The sequence below is a fragment of the Nansenia antarctica genome, assembly GCF_963989245.1.
Source record: "Nansenia antarctica genome assembly, chromosome: 7".
NCBI classification, from domain to species: Eukaryota; Metazoa; Chordata; class Actinopteri; order Argentiniformes; family Microstomatidae; genus Nansenia; species Nansenia antarctica.
Window position 1 is genome coordinate 48,857,217 of NC_137677.1, and position 20,000 is coordinate 48,877,216.

Below are 20,000 nucleotides of genomic sequence, written 5' to 3' on the forward strand. Positions count from 1 at the left end.
TGGTCTCTCCCTACTGAAGGGTTGGGTCCCTTCGGCCTTAGATAACTACCGCCCTATATCCAAACTCCCTACCCTTGCCAAGATCTTAGAATCTCAAGTAAACTCTCAATTGAAGCAATTCTTAGCTGACAATAATATTTAAATTAAATCAGTCTGGCTTTAGACCAGGTCATAGTACCATAACAGCAGCTATGTTGGTAGCAAACAATATTATTGCAAGGCTCAATTTTAGCCCCTGTCTTGTTGACTATTTTTTTTAATAAATAACATTGGGAAGGACATGCTTACAGCTAAAGTGCATTTTTATGCAGATGACACAATAGTCTACTCAGTTGCATCTTGCCTGAGCCAGACTGTTGATGAGCTCCAGACTGCCTTTAAACAGCTGCAGGCCTCATTATATGGTCTAAAGATGGTTCTCAATGCTAAGAAAACCAATGATCTTTTCCAGATCTTAGATAATGTTAACATTCACACCTTAGGAGGGACTCAATTGAAAGAGTGTCATCCGATAAGTACTTGAGAATTTGGGTGGATGACAGGCTCACTTTTAGAGTGCATAATTAAGAACCTAGTAAAACAAAATGGAAGGTTAGGTTGTGTTTCTATTATCGAAATATCTATTATCTATTATCGAAATAAAGCAGCTAGGAAAACACTTGTTCAGGCTACGTTGCTAAGTGTTCTAGACTATGGGGACATTATGTACATGCATGCTGCCTCCTCTACACTTCGCTGCCTAGACTCTGTGTATCACAATTCTCTATGCTTTATATCCAACTCATTGTCCTTTAAATGGTAAATGGACTGCACTTATATAGCGCCTTTTATCCAAAGCGCTTTACAACGGCCTCTCATTCACCCATTCACACACCAATGGCGGCAAGCTACCATGCAAGGCGCCGGCCTGCTCACTGGGAGCAATTTGGGGTTCAGTGCCCAAGGACACTTCGACATGTGGCCAGCTTGAACCGCAGATCTGCCAACCTTGCGATCATTAGACGGCAGCTCTACCTCCTGCGCCACAGCCGCCCCTTTACACATCACTGTGTACATTATGATCTGGTTTCTTGGCCTTCATTAAGCTTAAGGGGACAGCATCACTGGTACATCTTTATTTACAAAGCCATACTGGGTAAACTCCCCTCATATCTATGTAATCTCATGTCACTCACAACAGCTGATTTTCGCTCCACTAGATGGTTGCCCTACCAGGTACCCAGGATTCGCTTGGAACTTGTCAGAGCAGCTTTCTCTTATTTTGCGCCCTGGTCATGGAATAACCTGCAGAACACACTACCTCTTAATAATCTTGTCTCTCTGGGAGAGCTCAAAGCTCTGATTAAGAATTGTGTGACAGAAGAGTGCAATTGCTATTCCTAAAATGGATTTTATAATATTTATCTGTTGTCCCTTGTTTGTTTTTATTGTGTTTTATTCTCCAATTTTGTAACCTTGTTCTTGTACTGGCGTGCTCTCTTGGCCAGGTCTCCCTCCAAAAAGGGATTTTAATCTCAAGAGACCTCCTGGTTAAATAAAAACTTGAGTTTTATCCACACAAATGAAAGCTGCCATACGTTTCACTTCCTGAAATGTGTTCTGAGGTACAGTATGTGTTGTCTTATGATGGCGTGGTGCCAGTAGTGGTAGGTAGTAGGTCTCTCTACCTAATGGCTCTTTCCTTAATCATAAGTGACTGGACAAAGAAGGCAGGTCTTGTCGTACACACAGGATGTTTTATTCCTGGCTGTTGTACAAGGAAACTCCATTGAGGTGAGACGAGCTTCTTTCACCAAGGATCTGGGGAGAAGAAGTCATTATTTGAGAATAGTAGCCAGTCAATGTTCATCTTGCATGCATTAATTTTGCAGTATTTAGCTGTTTCTGCTGCTTTGACAGAAACAGGAGAATGTTCATTCAAAATGACAGTTGGATATTTGGCCTTCTATTAGGATAACACTTTTGAGGTTGACAAAGGTTCTGTAGCTAGACAGTACGGGGAGGTTAGGGCAGGTTAAATCAGGTTAGGGCTGGTTAGGGCAGGTTAAATCCGGTTAGGGCAGGTTAGGGCAGGTTAAATCCGGTTAGGGCAGGTTAGGGCTGGTTAGGCAGAGGGAGGGAGGGAGAGATGGAGTGATGGGGGTAACGAGGGAGGGTGAGGTGTCTTGGAGTAGGGCTGAAGTCCAGTGTTGCTGAAGACAGTAGCGGTAGCAGCAGGGTAGGCTCCTCCGTCACAGGATATAGTAAGGCCAGCTAGTGGAGAGTACAGTCTCCTCCGAGACTACTGTACTATAGACTTCCTGACCCCCCTCTTTTTCTCTCCCTCTCTCTCTTTCTCTCTCCCACTCTATCCCTCCTTTTGCTCTCTTTTTTCTCTTTCTCTCTCTTCCACTATACCCTACTTTTCTCTCTCTTTCTCTCTCTCTCTATGTCTCTCTATCTCTCTCTCTCTCCCACTTTACCCCTTTTCTCATTCTCTCTCTCTCTCTTTCTTTCTCTCTCTCTCTCTGGCTCTCCCTCTTCTCTATCTGTATATCCATCTTTGTCGTTTTCTCTCTCCTCCTATGTATCCTGGTGCTTCAGTGAACTACCCTTAATGGCCAACGCACTCACGCACGCACACGCACACGCACACACAAAGACACACGTGCACAACATTGCATGCATTCCATTCACACACACAGATGGACTGCTACACGGCTCATTTCGAGGACAGGGTATAGAATCCAGGGATTTGCTGAATGATTTTTATTTCGAGCGTTTTCACTCCTCCAGTTAGAAGCCATGTAATAATCACCTGCCTCAGTCTCTCAGATAACATCTTTGTGTTGTGTTTCAATCAGAATCAACGCTTGTTACAATTTCCCCTAACAACGCAATACCCTTTAAAAACCCAAGTTTCCCAAGTTTACATCATGAATACAATCCTATCTGGGTGACTGATTCGCAATTAATATTCAGGTGCGATTTCGCCACCCTGTGACTCAGCGTTCGTCTTGTTCCTGGAGGTGAGGATCCCTCCCAGGGGTACAGGCAGAACACAGTCGCAATCACCTCTACTAAAGGCCCCGTTCACAGATTGAAACCGGCGCCCCTGAATGTCTCCGACAGACACAGACTCGACTGTGGATGAATGACTGCCTCTGCATCACTGGTGCCTCTGTCTGCTCATAGCTGTTTTATAAGTATCCAGGAAGCTGCCGTCTCTCACGGAAAATACTAAATTACCCATTAACCCGTTTTGCAGGCGCACCGGCCAAAGGGGAACAGATGGTGTTGTGAGAAAACGATGCAGTAGTGATTTATTTTTAACTTGCTTTAAGTGCTAACTGAGACTGAGGGATGCTTCAAAGAGGTGGAAAACTGCCACTGTTGTACAGACAGGATGTCAGGATGATAATGGTCAAGACACAGGGGTTTACAAGGCAAACGATGCCATTTCCACCCATCATTATATCGTTATTGTGTTATTGTGATATGCCTCTGGACCCTCATTTGTGGCACCTTGCAAAGGTTACCTGGGCATGTGTGTCGTATTTGTCTGCCTATACTGTCAATTTGTGGTGTGTTGATCTGGGATATAACTTTCTTAATGTGTGCTGTGCAGGTCTAGTGTGTGTGAGTGTGTGTGTGAGAGTGAGAGAGAGAGAGAGAGAGAGAGAGAGAGAGAGAGAGAGAGAGAGAGAGAGAGAGTGCGTGTGTGTGTGTGTGTTCCATCCTCCTAGCAGGCAGTAGTAATGGGGGTGATGGACCTGTTTATCTAGTGGACTGTAGATCGTACCCCATGGGCATTTAAAAAAAAGAAGAAAAAAAAGAAAAAAAAAGAAACTGACGTTGCATTAACACCGTTTTTTTCCACCACGCAACACAATGACTGAGGCCAAACCATTACAACACACTCATCTCCTCCCCACCAGCTCACAGCCTGCTGCTCATTTCAAATCTGACTGAGCTAGAGATGGTATCAGTCTCTTTGAATGTGTGCTACCCTGGCACATTATTGGGGGTTTTGGAAACGCTTGACATATTCATGTCCATCTGCTGTTTATAGCCAACACAAGGCTTTCCTCCTGGGAGACTTGAGAAGGTGTGAAAAGGCAACATGTTCACCACACCATGAAGGTCTTGGCAAAGTCAAATGGATAATTTCTTTGCTGGTCTTTTTTATCAAGTTTGTGCTTGTGTGCGTGCCTGCGTGTGTGTATGTGCATGCGTGTGTGTGTGTGTGTGTGTGTGTGTGTGTATTATTGGAGGAAGACCCACTTACAGTACAGAAGCCGAACAGTGTGAGAAGAGGCAGGCTGTCCTGGATAGCATGGTCAGAATATAGGTCAAGACAGGATCCAGCTGCTGGAGACATTGCCTCTCCTCTTCATCTCTTGCAGAAGCTTTCCTGCATGTAGGCCTACTTTCACTCTGTGGATGGGGCCCTTTGAAGGAAGATGGAAATACTGAAATGCAAAGCCTCATTGAATTGCAGTTCATATGGTAGTGATGCAGATATTTTTAGGCGATATTATTATTATTACTGTAGTTCCTAAACAGTGGTCTGATTATCAAGGGATACTCTCATACCATCTCTTTATGTTGTTATGACAACCTGTGTCTCGGTCTTAGTTGTCCCCCTGTGTTTCCCAAGCGACACATCTGCATTTCACCCCTGTGAGTCACAAGCTTCTGCCCCCTACCCCCTGTCTCCTGTTGTTTACAACTGTCACAACTTCATTGGTTCCCTCGTGTCCTCTGTGCCACAGTTTTATTTGTCCCCCTGTGATTCCCTTGAAATTGGGTGTCACGGCTGCATCGGTCTTCCTTGTCAGCATGGATTTTATATGTCACAGCTTCATCTGTTCTACGTCTGTATCCTTGGTGTCACAGCTTTATTTTGTCCCCCCTTGTGCGTCCTGAGTGTCCTATGGGTGTCACGGTTTAATCGGTCCCCTTGGCCTACCCCTGGGTAGTAGTGTGATTGATGAGGGGCTTCTGCCGTGGCTGACTGATCTCCTGACCCCATCGATCAGCTCTGAAGTCAGTCGACCCAATCAGCCCACTGTGTGTGTGTGTGTGTGTGTGTGTGAGAGAGAGAGAGAGAGAGAGAGAGTCAGAGAGAGTGTGTGTGTGTGTGTGAGAGAGAGAGAAAGAGAGAAAGAGAGAGAGAGGGAGAGAGACAGACAGACAGAGAGCGAGAGAGAGAGAGAGAGAGAGAGAGTGTGTGTGTGTGTGTGAGAGAGAGAGAGAAAGAGAGAGAGAGACAGACAGAGAGCGAGAGAGATAGAGTGTGTGTGTGTGTGTGTGTGTGTGTGTGTGTGTGTGTGTGTCTGTGTTGTAACCCCAGATCCACAGAAGAGGGGGCAGGGTAGACACTTCAGCCAGATTACTATGGCCTTGTCCGTAAGAGTCAGCCAACCAACCGTGACATTTCAGAAATATGAACCTCATACTGTCCATTATACCCAGATCTCCATCACTGTTTGCTGTGCCCGCCTATACACTTTCAATACATATCACAAGTGTTTCAAACCACTGCTGAAGCCGCTTGACATTACAATACAGTGGGTAAAACTAGCTCAATTCCCATTCCAAGATCTTTCTAAACATTGCTCCATGTGAAGGCTTACTCACTCAAATAGGCACAAATGATCATGCTGACTGGGACACACAACCGAGCTTAAAGCATCTGAGAACATAGTCACAGCCATGAGATAGAGAAGTGATTGTCTGTGGTGGGTTTACAGATCTGTTCTTCTCTGTCTTAGAGGGGCCTGGTGTTCCAGCAGTAGAACCAGAGCCACTGTAATGAAAGCTATTCATCTTGTTAACTTGCTGATGATATAATGTGTCTGAGGAACTCAACAGCTCTAAGCCTGAGGAACAGAAAGTACTGTAGAGAGCTGCTGATGTGTGAGTGTGTGTGTGTGTGTGTGTGTGTGTGTGTGTGTGTGTGTACAGCTCACTCTCAAGAGACTACCAATGCATCAGAGAACGCGACTCAATCTTAACCTACGGGCACAGATGGCCTGGGTTGCTATAGTGATGTCCCATTGTTTTTCCTGGATAAAGTTGCAGTAGGCACACAGTGCAGTGAATTGTTCTTGGACATTTTTGTTCACACATTGTTGTCGAATGCTCAGAGTGTCACTTTACTCTTCCTTCTGTTACTCCAAGATACTGTCAAGTGCCTTTTTATTGGCTAAAGTATTTGCACATACAGGAAATATATGAAGATATATTTGGGTCAATACTCGTGAGGTTGTAGATTCGATTTGAGAATTTGTAAAATAAATATTTGCACTTGTATCTTGAAATCTGCAATCGAAAAATAAATGTTTGCACTTGTATCTTGAAAGTTGCAGTCTCAGAGTTTTGACCCAATTCTTGCGATAAACTTGGGTCAAAACAAATTTGAGCACTTATGAAGTAACCATGACGCTGAAAGAGCAGGGGAGGGCGGACATGCAGTGAGTGATTGACCAATCACAAGAGAGCATTTTCGGGAGGACTTCTGTGCGAAGGTCCAGTGGTCTCACCTACGAAGGCAAGATGGAGGACAGATCTCACACTCCTCAGGTAAGTGTAGCTATCTAGCTATATTCCAATTTATTTACGTTTTAAAACTAAACCTTATCAGTATTATGCCTCACTTGTTTTCTTTTCTTTCATTGAAATACATGTGGAAGAGTCCCTCTGAATAGTAACGTAACCACCTAGTTTATGCCAGCTAGCTAGCTCATGACCATCATGTGGAATGGAATGGAATGGACTTTATTTGTCATTGCTACAGTACAGGTACCAAACAACGAAATTTAGGAGGGGTGGCTCCCCTGGTGTTAGGAAAGGAAAAAAAAAAAAACATTTTAGAAAAAGCATAAAAGCATAAAATCACAAGAAGGTAAGGAGCTGGTTTACATCAATAAAGGCTATGTACACAATCCACTGTACTATACTGCACAGATAGTCAACTAGGGTTGTCATATTGCACAAAAGTATTTTTTCACGTTATTTTAAAGTGTCACAGTTTGCAGGCTTGAAAATGTACATGTTTGTGCCTCAGCACTAGCTGCCATACAATCCGTCCGGACTGTCCTGGGCCCAGAACTTAGGCCTTTTCTGTGTTCAGGGCCTTGACGGCCCTGTGGTAGAAGCAGTTCTTCAGTCTGTTTGTCTTAGCAGCCGGGGTCCTGTACCTCCTGTTCGAGGGCAGCCTGACAAAGTGTACGTGCCCAGGGTGGGTCGGGTCCCTGGAGATCTTGGAGGCCCTCCTGAGACAGCGTGTGTTGTACAGCTCCTCCAGAGAGGGGAGGGGGGCGCCGGTGATCTTCTGTGCTGTTCTCACGACTCTCTGTACCGCGTTTCTCTCCGCTGTTGTGCAGCTGTGGAACCAGTTGCAGATGCCGTAGGTGAGGATGCTCTCCACTGCGCCGTGGTAGAAGGCCACCAGTATCTCCTGCTTGTTGTGTTCTTTCCTGAGGCATCTCAGGGTGTATAGCCGCTGTTGTGCCCTTTTGATGGTGCCTTTTGTGTTGTCCTTCCAGGCCAGGTCATCCCGCATGTGATGTCCCAGGAATCGGAGGGTTGAGACTCTCTCCACGCTCTCTCCGTCGATGAGCAGGGGCTGGATCTCGGACTTTTTCCTCCTGAAGTCTACGATGAATTCCTGGGTCTTTGACTTGTTTAGCAGCAGGTTGTTAACCTTGCACAGCTTGCTCAGTTGCTCTACCTCATCCCTGTACGCCGCCTCGTCCCCCCCCGAGATACATCCCACCACGGTGGTGTCGTCTGCAAACTTTACGATGTAGTTGCTGGGGTGGACGGGGGTGAAGTCCTGGGTGTAGAGGTTGTAGAGGATGGGGCTTAGCACGCAGCCCTGGGGGGACCCAGTGCTGAGGCTGAGGGCTGTGGAGGTGTGGGGGCCCACCCGCACCCTCTGGGGGCGGTCGGTCAGGAAGTCCTTGATCCACGCACATATAGAGTGTGATAGACCCAGGTCTAGTAGTTTGGTCACTAGCCTGTCTGGAAGGATGGTGTTGAAGGCGGAGCTGAAGTCCACGAAGAGCAGTCTCGCGTAGCTGTTTCCCCTCTCCAGGTGGGATAGAGTGGCGTGGAGAGTCGTCGCTATGGCGTCCTCTGTGGACCTGTGGGCTCTGTAGGCGAACTGGTATGGATCCAGGTTGGGCGGGAGGCGTGTGAGTATGTGGGCCCGGACTAGTTTCTCGAAGCACTTCATGATGATTGGTGTGAGTGCCACCGGGCGGTAGTCGTTTAGGCAGCTCACCGTGCTTTTCTTCGGGACTGGGATGATAGTTGAGGTTTTCAGGCAGGGTGGGACGGTGGCCTGGGACAGGGACTGGTTAAAGATGTTGGTGAAAACCCCGGCCAGCTGGTCGGCGCAGTCTCTCAGCACCCGTCCCAGGACGCCATCCGGCCCCGAGGCTTTCCTGGGGTCCACCGCCTTCAGTACGCGTCTCACCTCATGCTCTGTGAGGGTGAGGCTGCTGAGAGCTGGAGAGGGTGGTGTTTGTGTTGTGGTTACCTCCGTTCGCCCCTCGTCGAACCGGGCGTAGAAGGTGTTCAGCTTTCCCGCCAGCAGGGGGTCGTCCTCTGCGGCTGTGAGCCTGTTGGCTCTGAAGTTTGTCATCTGCTGAACCCCCTGCCACATCCGCCTGGAGTCGTTGCTCAGGAGGCATTCCTCAATCTTCTCTCTGTGCTCTGCCTTGGCCGCTTTGATGCCGCGCTTTAGGTTGGCCCTGGTGGAGCTGTACAGCGGTGTGCGCTTCCCTGCGAAGAAGGCGTTGTCCCTCTCATTTATCAGTTTTTGGACCTTCCCAGTCATCCATGGCTTCGTGTTGGGGTAGACCCGGACCCGTTTGTCCACGGTGACTGAGTTGGTGCAGTTCACTATGTGGTTCAGAACCGACGACGTGTACTGTTCCAGGTCCTCATGCTCATATTCCTGCCATAGGGTGTCATTTAGGCAGATCTGCAGTGGAGCGGACCCTTCTGGCCAGGTTCTGACAGTCTTAGTGGTGATGGGAGCACTTTTCCCCATTGTAGTGTATGCAGGGATCAGGAGGATTGACACATGGTCAGACATGCCTAGATGAGCTAGCGGACTAGCCTTGTAAGCACGTTTGATGTTGGTGTATACCTTATCCAGTGTTTTTTCTCCTCTCGTTGCACATTTTACATGCTGATAGAACTTGGGTAGTACTGCCTTCAGGTCGACATGATTAAAGTCCCCCGCTATGATGTGAATAGCCTGTGGATCAGTGCTTTGTTGGCTACTAATGACTTCATATAGGCGCGCCAATGTTACTTTGCTGTCTGCGCTAGGCGCTATATACACACATGTAATTAGCACCGCGTTAAACTCCCTAGGGAGGTATGTGGGTCGGCATTTAACAGTCAAGTATTCCAGGTCTGGGGAGCAGTGGCTACTTACAGTTTTCGTGTTTAAGCACCAGCTATCCTTCGTCGATATTATGATCCCACCTCCTCTTGACTTCCCGCTAAGCTCCGTTCGTCAGCGCGATGTAGCGTGCGCCCCTCTAAGCTAACAGTAGCGTCCACAATGTTGTCATTTAGCCAGGTTTCGGTCAGAATAATCACACAGCTATCCCCAACGATGTTGTTTTTGGCCACCTGTAGTCTCAGTTCATCCATCTTGTTCGTCAGGGATCTGACGTTAGAGAGGAAAATGCTTGGCAATGCTGGTTTGTTTGGGCTTCTCCTCAGCCTTGCTAGCAGGCCTCCCCGGCGGCCTCGCCTTTTCTTACGGTCTCGCCGCCGGCGTTTCCGCCTCAGGGAGGGGACTGTGAACCAGTGCTCTCCCGGTAGCCTGGCGATGTCCTTGTCAATGCTGTATTTCTCCAGGAAATCCGCCGGTACTATCTTGTCGTTTTGCGTGCCGACTTCTAATAAGTCGAGCCTGCTGTAGGTACTATATACATAACTGTTCCCTATAAGTACTAAAAAAAAAGTGAACATACAAATGTTCTTAAAAACACAATGAAACACCAGTGTGGTAGCCCCCCGAGCTGCGGCGACTAAGCGCGCGGCCATCTTGGAACATAAGCTATCTTGTAAGCTAGCTAGCTAGCTTTACAATAAGCCATCTTGTAAGCTAGCTAGCTAGCTATCATGGGTTGATTGTGATTGCGCTAACTTAGCTAGCTAAGTAGTGTAAACAGCAGTGCTGTTTAACCCTACCAGCGTTTGAAAAATAAATAAATAATACTTTTATGCTTATGTTAACTAAGGAATTTCTGAAAACTTGAAATCTATGGTAATGCAAGTGGCTACATCAGGTACAAAACTGCAGTGAGAAATTCACAACCCACACAAACTAGCAGTGGTTTACACAGTTCTCCCACAGTATAGTCAGCCCGTAGGCACTCAAGCTGGGGCAAGTGGTGCCCTTGGGGTTGGCCAGCCTGTTAGACCTAACACTGCAGCAAGAAATGCAACGGTAGATAATTGTGTAGTTAAACTCTCATTCATTTGACTATGTCCATGTTTATATTCACATCTTCTAAAAGTGTCACCTGTTGAACGTTTTTTGATCATTGCCATATTGTTCTATTTTAGGTCGTTCTATACAACATTGTGGCCTACAGAGGGGGAAGATGAGGATGAGAGAAATACCTGTTGCAATCATATGCAGAATTGCGTGTTACCTGCGGCAGTTTGTGGAGACGGGTATATTTTTATACTCTTCCCATTGTGTTCACTGAAGTCCCATAGGTTTATTAGCTCATTATCGAGGATATTGACACCAATGTTGTGAGTATTTTTAAAGCAACATTGGTAGTAACTTTGGAAGGACCTTCAATTGTACACACTCATGTTCATGAATTGTTGCAGTCCTATTATATTACTTGTATGTACTGTATTTGCACAGGTTTTGGAAACAGTCAACATTTTTACTTTCATTTCAATAATTTCTTACCCATTTGCAGTACCTCAGGATCTACTAAAGCAGCTGGTGAAATTCTGGGTGGGCTGGGAGCTGCCCATGAAGGAGATGGTGGAGGTGGAGGTGGTGCAGTCCGAGAATCCGACTTCATTCACTTGCTTCCGCATCCTCCGCTTGCTGGCTCATTACACCAGCTACAACCAATTCTAGAATACTACTTGTGGGGAGCATGGCGCGTTCTGGCCTGCAGAGGGAGCCAGACTGTTGGTGGAGGGGGATGACGGTCTGATTACGGACAGGTGTCAGTGATCAGACTCGTTATCCTACTGGTCTATTTAACCTGTGTGTGTTTGTTCCCCCGAGAGAGTGAAGGAGGCGGGGAAAACCTGCCGAGGTGTTGGAGAGAGACAGAGAGACGAGAGAGAGAGAGAGAGAAAGCGAGAAAGCGACAGAACCACGGCAGAGCCAGCTGAGTCCCGAAAGGGGAGTCAGCTCTGTTTGAAGTCGCCACAGCGGATCCCGAGAGGGGAAGCCGGTGGGCGTGACGCCAGTGACGGCCGCGCCCACCGGCTTCCCCTCTCGGGATCCGCTGCGGCAACTTCAAACGGCGCTGACTCCCCTTTCGGGACTCAGCTGGCTCTGCAGGCCATCTGATGTACTTGAAAAAAATACATCATATACTTCACCTGCCTCACACTGCACTAAGGACCACCAGCTCCTGAGAGCATACAAACTCCAGGTAGTCCAAATCCAATGGGACACAGTCCAGCCAACTTGGCGTTCAAGTCTTTGTATTACATGGGTTCAAAGTAATTCCTGAAAAATAAAATTTGAAAAAACTGGACAATGGTTGTCCTTGATATTCTTTCTTCATACAACAATGCAAATGTTTCCCATTCCATTCCAAAATAAACTTTAGCTATGTGATGTTAGCAGCATAATCAGCACAATCACCCCACTTAAATATAGCTACCTAGAACATTGAAACATGCTACCTAGAACGTTGAAACATGCTATCAAATGTTAGACATCAGAACGCTCATAGACTAACGTTATTGATACTAACAGGCAGTCAAATAATAGGTGAACAGTGTGTGTGTGTGTGTAAGACACCAATAAACTTGGATTTTATGCATTTCAAGTAGCATCTTTGTAATAATGACAACGTAGACATGTCTAAGAATGCATTTCACCATGTAAATTCCCAAAGTAGTGAAAATACTAACGCTCATCCGTGATCAGACTTAGCTGAGGTGCTGCAGCTGAAGAGTATCAAATAGAGTGCAAAAAAGCAGCATCCGCACCATGTAAACAACAGCTGTATGACGAGTTTGTATGACGCAGTTTGACGAGACTGAAGAGACGCGGAATGCATTTTGGGGAAGTTGAGTATGAAAAGTATCCTCACGCCGCATACTCAGAAATGTTGGCGGATCTAGTATACATCCGAAAGTGAAAAGAATGAAATTAATGAAAGTCCCAGAGACAGTGAGAGGCAGACGGCTTGTTTGTGAGGCTCACTGCCATGGGGAAGAAACTGTTCGGGTGGCGCAAGGTTTTGGTCTTGATAGACCGGAACCTTTTTCCAGATGGAAGTCTTTAGAAGAGGTGGTGACCAGAGTGGGAAGGATCAGCAATGATCTTTCCTGCTCTCTTACTGATCATGGAGTGGAACAGGTCCAGGAGAGAGAGGAGGTTGCAGCCGATGACCTTCTCGGCTGACCCAGTAATCCTCTGTAGTCTGCCTCTGTCCTTGGCAGTGGAGGCAGCGAACCAGACTGTGATCAATGAGCTGAAGATAGACTCGATGATGGACGTGTAGAACTCAACAATCACTTTCTGCGGCATATCGAATTTGTTCAGCTGCCGCAGGAAGAACATCCTCTGCTGGGCCTTCTTGATGGTGGAGGTGATGTTCTCCGCCCACCTGAGGTCCTGTGAGATTATTGTCCCCAGGAATCTGAATGACTCCACACTGCTAATTGGGGAGTCACACATGATAAGGGAGGCGGTTGGGGCTGGGCTCCTCCTGGAAGCCAGACTGTCAACTTCCTTTCTGTAGGCGGTCTCATCCCCTCATGTAGGACGGGGGGTGGCGGTAGCCTAGAGGTTAGAGAGGCCGGCTAGCAGTCAGAAGGTCGCTGGTTCAATCCCTGCCTCTGGAGGGAGCTGATCTGCCCTTGAGCATGGCACTTAACCCCTACTTGCTCCATGGGCGCCAACTATGGCTGATCCTGTGCTTAGAGCAAAACATAAAAAAATTCCAACAATTGACTGACAAGTTGATTTCATGGCAAATAAAACATTCTTCTTCTTCTTCTTCTTCTTCTTCTTCTGCTTCTTCTTCTTCTGCTTCTTCTTCTTCTTCATGTAAAATAACACTGAATGACAGTCGCACAAATATGCTGCTTTGTTTTGTTGTCATTTAGCAGGCCTCTCTTGATTGCCGTTGTGAAATCAGTGTTCCCACGCTTCATTACACATGTAGCTGTCTGCCGGTACGGGTGGAGCACTGTGATGCATTCAGCTCATTCCTGTCACTGCCAGCAGTCAGTCAGGTGGACCAATGTGTTCATTCCCTCTCCATTGTCTTTGGAATATTCCTATGTGAAACAAACCTAATGAATGAATGTGTTCTAACTATTTGCTAATATACCGAATCTGTATTGGTTTATACCTATGGTACGATGCTGTATTGGGATTGGATGATAAGGGGCTCCTTGCAAGGATACCCCTCTGTCTGTGTAAGTTTACCTTAAATGCAGCTAAGATGCTGTTGTTTCTATAGCTAGTTAATAAGAGTTAATGTTTAATATTGACCTTATTAGTATCATGTGTGTAAAACAAGTCTCTTCCTTCCTGAACGAAGTAGAGAGGTAATACAGACTCGGCAGGTGGCAAAGCCTTTTTATACAGTATATTGCCAATCCATGTCAGGGAGGCTAAATCAGTCTCAGCTTTCAAATCCAGGCTACATTTGTTTTTGTTGTATATCCTTAGATTTTATTTCATGATTCTATACACTGTTTTTAGAAATCCTTACTTTGTATTGTATTTTGTATTTGTCTTCTTGTACTTTTCTTTATTGCCTCTACCTGTGTGTTTTAGCCTGGGTAAAATGCACAATAAATTCAAATAACAGGGTTCCCACGGGTCCTTGAAATCCTTGAAAGTTTGTGAATTTGAAAAAAAAAATCAAGGTCTTAAAAGTTTTGGAAAATAGACATGGGTCATTGAAAGTGCTCCCCCCCTCTCTCTCTCTAAATTTTAAAAAATATATTCAAAAATGTTTTACTTAGCTCGTCAACTAGTAAATAAGTCTCTGTATTGCTTAACTTTACACATATTTCACAATATATTATTTTGTTGTGCTGTGGTAGAGAAGACAAGAGATCGTCTAGTGTTCACACATTCATGCCTCTCTTTTTAATTGTCTGTGAGCGGATAGTTCCTATTATATAAATTCTCATCTAGATCTGTCTCAAACTATGCCGTGTTGGGTCCTTGAATTTGAGGGAATTGAGTCTTGAAAGTCCTTGAAAGGTGCTTGAATTTTATATTTCAGAAGGTGTGGGAACCCTGAAATAATGATGGTTGTTGTAAAGCCTGTCATCAGTGTGTGGTGGTGTTGTGAATGTCTAGAGAAGTAGCCTAGCAAGCAGGAGGATACTTACACACATACACATTACTCCTCCTCCCCGTACTGTCTCTGGGATATCTCCCTCGTTTACCCACCATCAATAACCGTGTGTGTGTGTGTGTGTGTGTGTGTGTGTGTGCATGCGTGCGTGCGTGCCCTGGGGCCTGTGAGTGATGGTTGGCGTAGAACCTGATTGGCCATGTAAAAAGGCCTGTTACTCATGAATCACTGCAGGACATGGTAAAGCAATGTAGCGCGGTAGGGGACCTGTGAGTGAGCCTGTGTCTGAAATGGCAACCTACTGAAATGGCAATAAGCACTATATTTATACTTTCTTCTTTTCTCCCCCTCTCCCTCTCCCTGAGGAGCTGTGCTGGTGTGTTGGTGGAGGGGACAGTGTTTTCATGTGGGCTTTTGCTGGTTGTGTGCTCCGAATACCTATGTCTGTGTCGTGTCTACTGGCAGGCTATTGGGAGGGAGGGAGGGGGGGAGGAGAGGGGAGAGAGAGAAAGACAGAGAGAGAGAGAGAGAGAGAGAGAGAGAGAGAAAGAGAGAGAGAGGGAGAGAGACATGGAGACAGAGAGAGAGAGAGAAAGATATATGCCTTTAGAGAACTTACCTTGAGGTTCAGTGAGGTCTTTGTGAAGCAGGGGACTCTTTCTAGACTACTTTCTATCACCTTCTAAATACCATACTTTGATACCATGAATACACAATGGGCCTGTCCTCGTATTTCTACCTCCACCAGCCTCCCCTGCTTCCAACAGAGTAATGAAGAGGGACTGGTGATTCGCCTATAACATTTATAGGATCGAGTGCCTTTGGAGACAAGCAGAAGGAAGACTTGTTGATTTTCCGCCATGGTCAGGCGATGTCACATGACACATTTACTTCCATTACACTTGTTGATGTTCTGCCATGGTCAGGCGATGTCACATGACACATTTACTTCCATTACATGTTCCCCCTCTCCCGTCTCCTCTCCAGGTATTGATGGTGTTCTGTTGAGAAAGTGTGCTTTGAGTTTGAGTTCATTTAGGGGAACACATGGCCCTGTATTATGATGCTCATATATCAGGAGAGGAGAGGAGAGAGGAAGGATACGAATATCTTACCTTTCCCCCTGAGACCCCTCCCCCCCCTCTCTCTCCTCTCTCTCTCTCTCTCGCCTGTCTCTCGTCATCTCAAGGTCTTCGAGAGCATGGAAAATGAGCAGGGTGAAAAACAGTCAAGTAAAAAAACAAGTAAACTGTGGTTTAGTGATGTCAGATTCATCAGCTGACAGTACCTACAGCCCTGTGCCCTTGGGGGTTGGTGAAAGGCCTGCTGAATGATTTAACATGCTTGGTGATGACTGGGACAGAATGTGTGACAGTGGGATGTGACACTACAGGTATTCACGTTCACTAACTCAATTGGCTCTTACTCATTCATATACACTATCAGTAAACATGTTGATTTATGTAAGTTGAGTGTAATGGCCATTGAAGAGACATCTTCTATGAATCCCCCTTCTAGGAGGAGTGAGTCAATTATGGGCTCAGTCCAAGATTAATAGGTTTTGTTTTTCATCAAAGACTGGTCATACGCCTCTATAGTAGACTGAACAAATCGACAAATCTACACATTGTTCATAATCTATTGATATTTCTGTGTGTGTGTGTGTGTGTGTGTGTGTGTGTGTGTGGTTCTTGTTCTCTAGGGTGAAGAAGTAACAAATTACAGTTGGTATGAGTAAATTAAAGATATTTATTTGGCCATGACAGTTTAAAAGTCTTATAGTAATGAATGAAACAGAATTAGAAACAACAAACATCCCTAGGATGGTTTTGAAACAACAAACAAAAAGTCACTATGTAAAATCTGAGTATAATGTGTAATGTGACTATTAGTATAATGTGACTATTAGAGTGCAAAACTCAAAGTATCAACTAAACATCTAATCAAAGTATCAACAAAAATCTCTATACAAAGTATCAACTAAATTATAACAAAATGATCTCTAACAAAGTATCAACTAAATTATAACAAAATGAGATCCTACAAAGTAAACCACCCGCATGGCATACAACAAAACGGTGGGAGCTGCTGCTGGTTATCCCTCAGTGTCTTTTGAATCTTGTGGCCTCTGATGATTGGCTGGTGTTCTGATGATTGGCTGGCGTGGCCTCTGATGATTGGCTGGATGATTTCCCAATTATCAAGGGGGGGTGGATCCCCTGGACTAGGACTCATCTCCTATTTAGGTTTTAAAGAGACACACACAGACACAGACACAGACAACCAGAACAGACACTACTACAGACACAAACATTATAGACAGACAACCAGGCTACTCATAGCCGTCACAGTGTGTATCAGTCTCTCTTTCGCTCTCTCTCTCTCTCTGTCTCTCTAGCTGGCTGTGACTGTTTGTAATGATGTCACACATTTTGATTGAGGGGTCCCTATTGGTCAGGGGATCTATAGTGCTAAGAGGAAATGATGTAACGATATATAGGAGAGGAAGTGCTGTGTCTGGAGTATGGATTGGTGGTCAAGGGACGGTGCTCTCTGCTCCCCTTCAGATGAGGTCATTAGTGAGAAAGATGCTGAATTGAGTCATACACATGCAAACACACACACACACACACACACACACACACACACACACACACACACACACACGTGTACACCACCAGGCATGATATAATGCAGAAATAAACAGAAGAAAAGTCGTAGAGTACTCTTTGTTACTTTGCAGGGTCAATTCCAACATTCCCATTGGTCATTTCTGAAACTAGAAATAGAACCAGCCTTCCGTTTGCATACAGTACTGTCCTCCTGTAATGTTTACCTGGGTGTCTCCCAAAGTAGGCTGTTCATAATTGAGGGGGGTTTAAATTAGAAGGCATGGGGACATGTTTGAGTAGATAGCAGCGTTCTACAAAGAGAAGCTCCCTGTTAAAAGCCCTGATTCTGTCTTGGTGATTTACATCACTGTACAGGCCATACAGAAGCTTTTACCTCCTAGACCCAACACCTGGGCTTCTATTTGGGGTGTGTAAATGATAGACTACCTCGCGGCCATGAGGAACCATGCATCAAACTCCTGTTCCTTAAACACTTTCCGCAATGTCTGGAGTGAGAGTAGGGGAAGGAGGTGGTGATCTATGGAATGGACGTAAAGGATGAGACGTGAGATATGGTGGAGGGGCCGGAAATGAGGCGCCACGTGGTTCACTTCAATAGATGAAAACGAAACAAAAACAACTTTCTATCAGCCTTACTCTCGGTGAGGACCGGCATTCAGGAGTGAAAGTGTTTTTCCGGACTGCAAATCCCGTCCAGAGCACACTCGTTCTGAGACGATTGCCAGGAGATGTTACGAACGAAAACATTATCATAAATTATCACAATCTATCATTCTGGATTGAATAAATTAAAAATTAAAAATAAAAACAAAAAACATGTTCTTCTCTCTTTTGATCTCACTGGTCTCCACCTCTCTTTATCATCCACTTCATCTGAGTGCCTCTCTGGTCGACAAGATATTTCTATCCACTCGCTGTATTTATAAATCTTTTTTTTTTTTTTTTTACTTGACATGTTCAGTGCCTTGTCTTCTTTAATCATATGAGTAGACGTCTGTGTCCCCTGCAATGCTTTTAAGATGAAACGCCGGAGCCAGGGGGGGGGGTAGATAGATCAGAGGACCTGACTTCGCTCCTGTCTGGCCGGTTCTCTGATGTGAATCTGGAGTCCATGTTCCATACTCTGGGCCAGGTCTTCCCTCATCACCGTGGATCCTTGAGGGTCATGAATATTCAGCAGGAGGCGGGGCCATTTGTTTATCACCGTGTAAGGATCAATAGGTGCCTTCCAGGGGAGGCTGGTGGAGGTAGAAATCGGCCATGCTGGCCAGGTTATCAACAGAGCAGGGGGATTTGAATGAGCATTCATGGAGGGAGAGAGGGAGAGAGGGAGAGAGGGAGAGAGAGAGGGAGAATCTGTGTGTGTGTATCTCTACCTCAAGGAACTCCTCCATACCCCTCAGACCTCCTCACGCACCCTCCGTTCTACTGCCACCAACCTCCTCAAGACCCCCAGGACCAAGCTCCGCACCATGGGAGATCGGGCCTTCTGCTCGGCTGCTCCCAGGCTGTGGAATGCTCTCCCTGACCACCTAAGGGCACCACAGTCTGTGGATGCTTTTAAACGAGGCCTTAAAACCCACCTTTTTAATAGAGCCTTTTTTTAGCCTTTTAATTGAAAAATGTTTATTGTTTTATCTTCCTGTCTTTAATTGTAGCACTCTGAGATTTCCTATGTAAAGTGCTTTTATAAATAAAATGTATTATTATTATTATTATTATGTGAATCTGATGTTCAACATCTTTTATATCTGGTGGCTACGCTATATATCTGGATGTGTAACACTCTGGAATGTGTGCCTCCAGTGCCAAAGTGATAATCATAAATAAGCTGAAAATCCCAAACATTAGGACAGATTATAGTAGAATGGCCGTCTCAACAGCATGATAATGAGTACAGAATGTATGACTTTATACTCAAGTTGCCTATGCAATTTGACAGGGAGACACTGTAAGACAAATGATTTACCTCAGTCCTGCTTTCAGTAAATGAATGAATTCAGGAATTACATTTAAATTTGACCAGTCACAACCACTACTGGCACAGGGGTGTGGGCCTTTGTTTCAATGGCCGGAATTGAACCAGGGACCTTGCATTGCATGCGCCTCGGTGAGCTATGTCACACAGGTGCGCCATGGGTGTGGGCCTTTTGATCCATTGTGCACGTCTTTATTGTAACATGCACATAATGTGCCTGGAGCCCTAGAGAGCCTCAGCCTCAGTCGATCTATATACATAGTATGAATGAGATTAAAGCTCTTGAGATGGTCTTTTTTGAGACGTGAACACAGGATGTCCTGTGTGTACATCCTATAGTTGTACAATCGATTCACTGGTGTTAAAATGTAAATGAGTCAACAAATGACCAACAGTAGCCAATACAGCCGAGTCGACTGATTGGATGGCCTACGTGTTCCTAGAACATGACACGAGAGCCACATTTCCCAGTATTTAATCAGCTAATGCCGGGGAGGCCAACCTATCCTGATGAAGTCATGTTAGCGGTGGTATTGAGTCTTGGTCTTGCTGAATGGCTGAACTCAGCTACTTACTCAATCTGAGGCAGGCCCAGGGGACCAGGGCTTGTATTAGAGGGGTTTCACTGGAATACTCTAGCTCTTATTCAGCATACCTACACCATGATGCTGTAGTATGGAGGGAGGGAGGGATGGATGGGAGGATGGAGGGAGAGAGAGAGTGTGTTTGTGGAGGTTTAGGGGTGATTGGAGGAGGGAGGGGTTGAGAGGCACACACTGAAAGACTGGAACGTTCCAGAGCCACATACAGTTACAACCTTGCTGCCTGTAATCGTTA

The 20,000-nt window shown here is 45.7% G+C and overlaps 2 protein-coding genes across 2 annotated transcripts in view; both read left to right on the forward strand.

The window, feature by feature from the left end:
- The window catches only part of LOC308161853 (pre-mRNA-processing factor 40 homolog A-like), a gene marked incomplete at both ends in the record, with an annotated part of 37,314 nt that extends 26,192 nt beyond the window's left edge, over positions 1-11,122 (forward strand). The window contains one exon of the mRNA XM_080535930.1: positions 10,956-11,122. Coding sequence (XP_080392056.1) covers positions 10,956-11,122 — 167 coding nt within the window. The remainder of the gene's footprint in view (positions 1-10,955) is intronic.
- Positions 1-20,000, forward strand: part of fgf14 (fibroblast growth factor 14) — a gene marked incomplete at both ends in the record, with an annotated part of 122,324 nt that overhangs the window by 42,282 nt on the left and 60,042 nt on the right. The gene's annotated exons all lie outside the window — the stretch shown is intronic.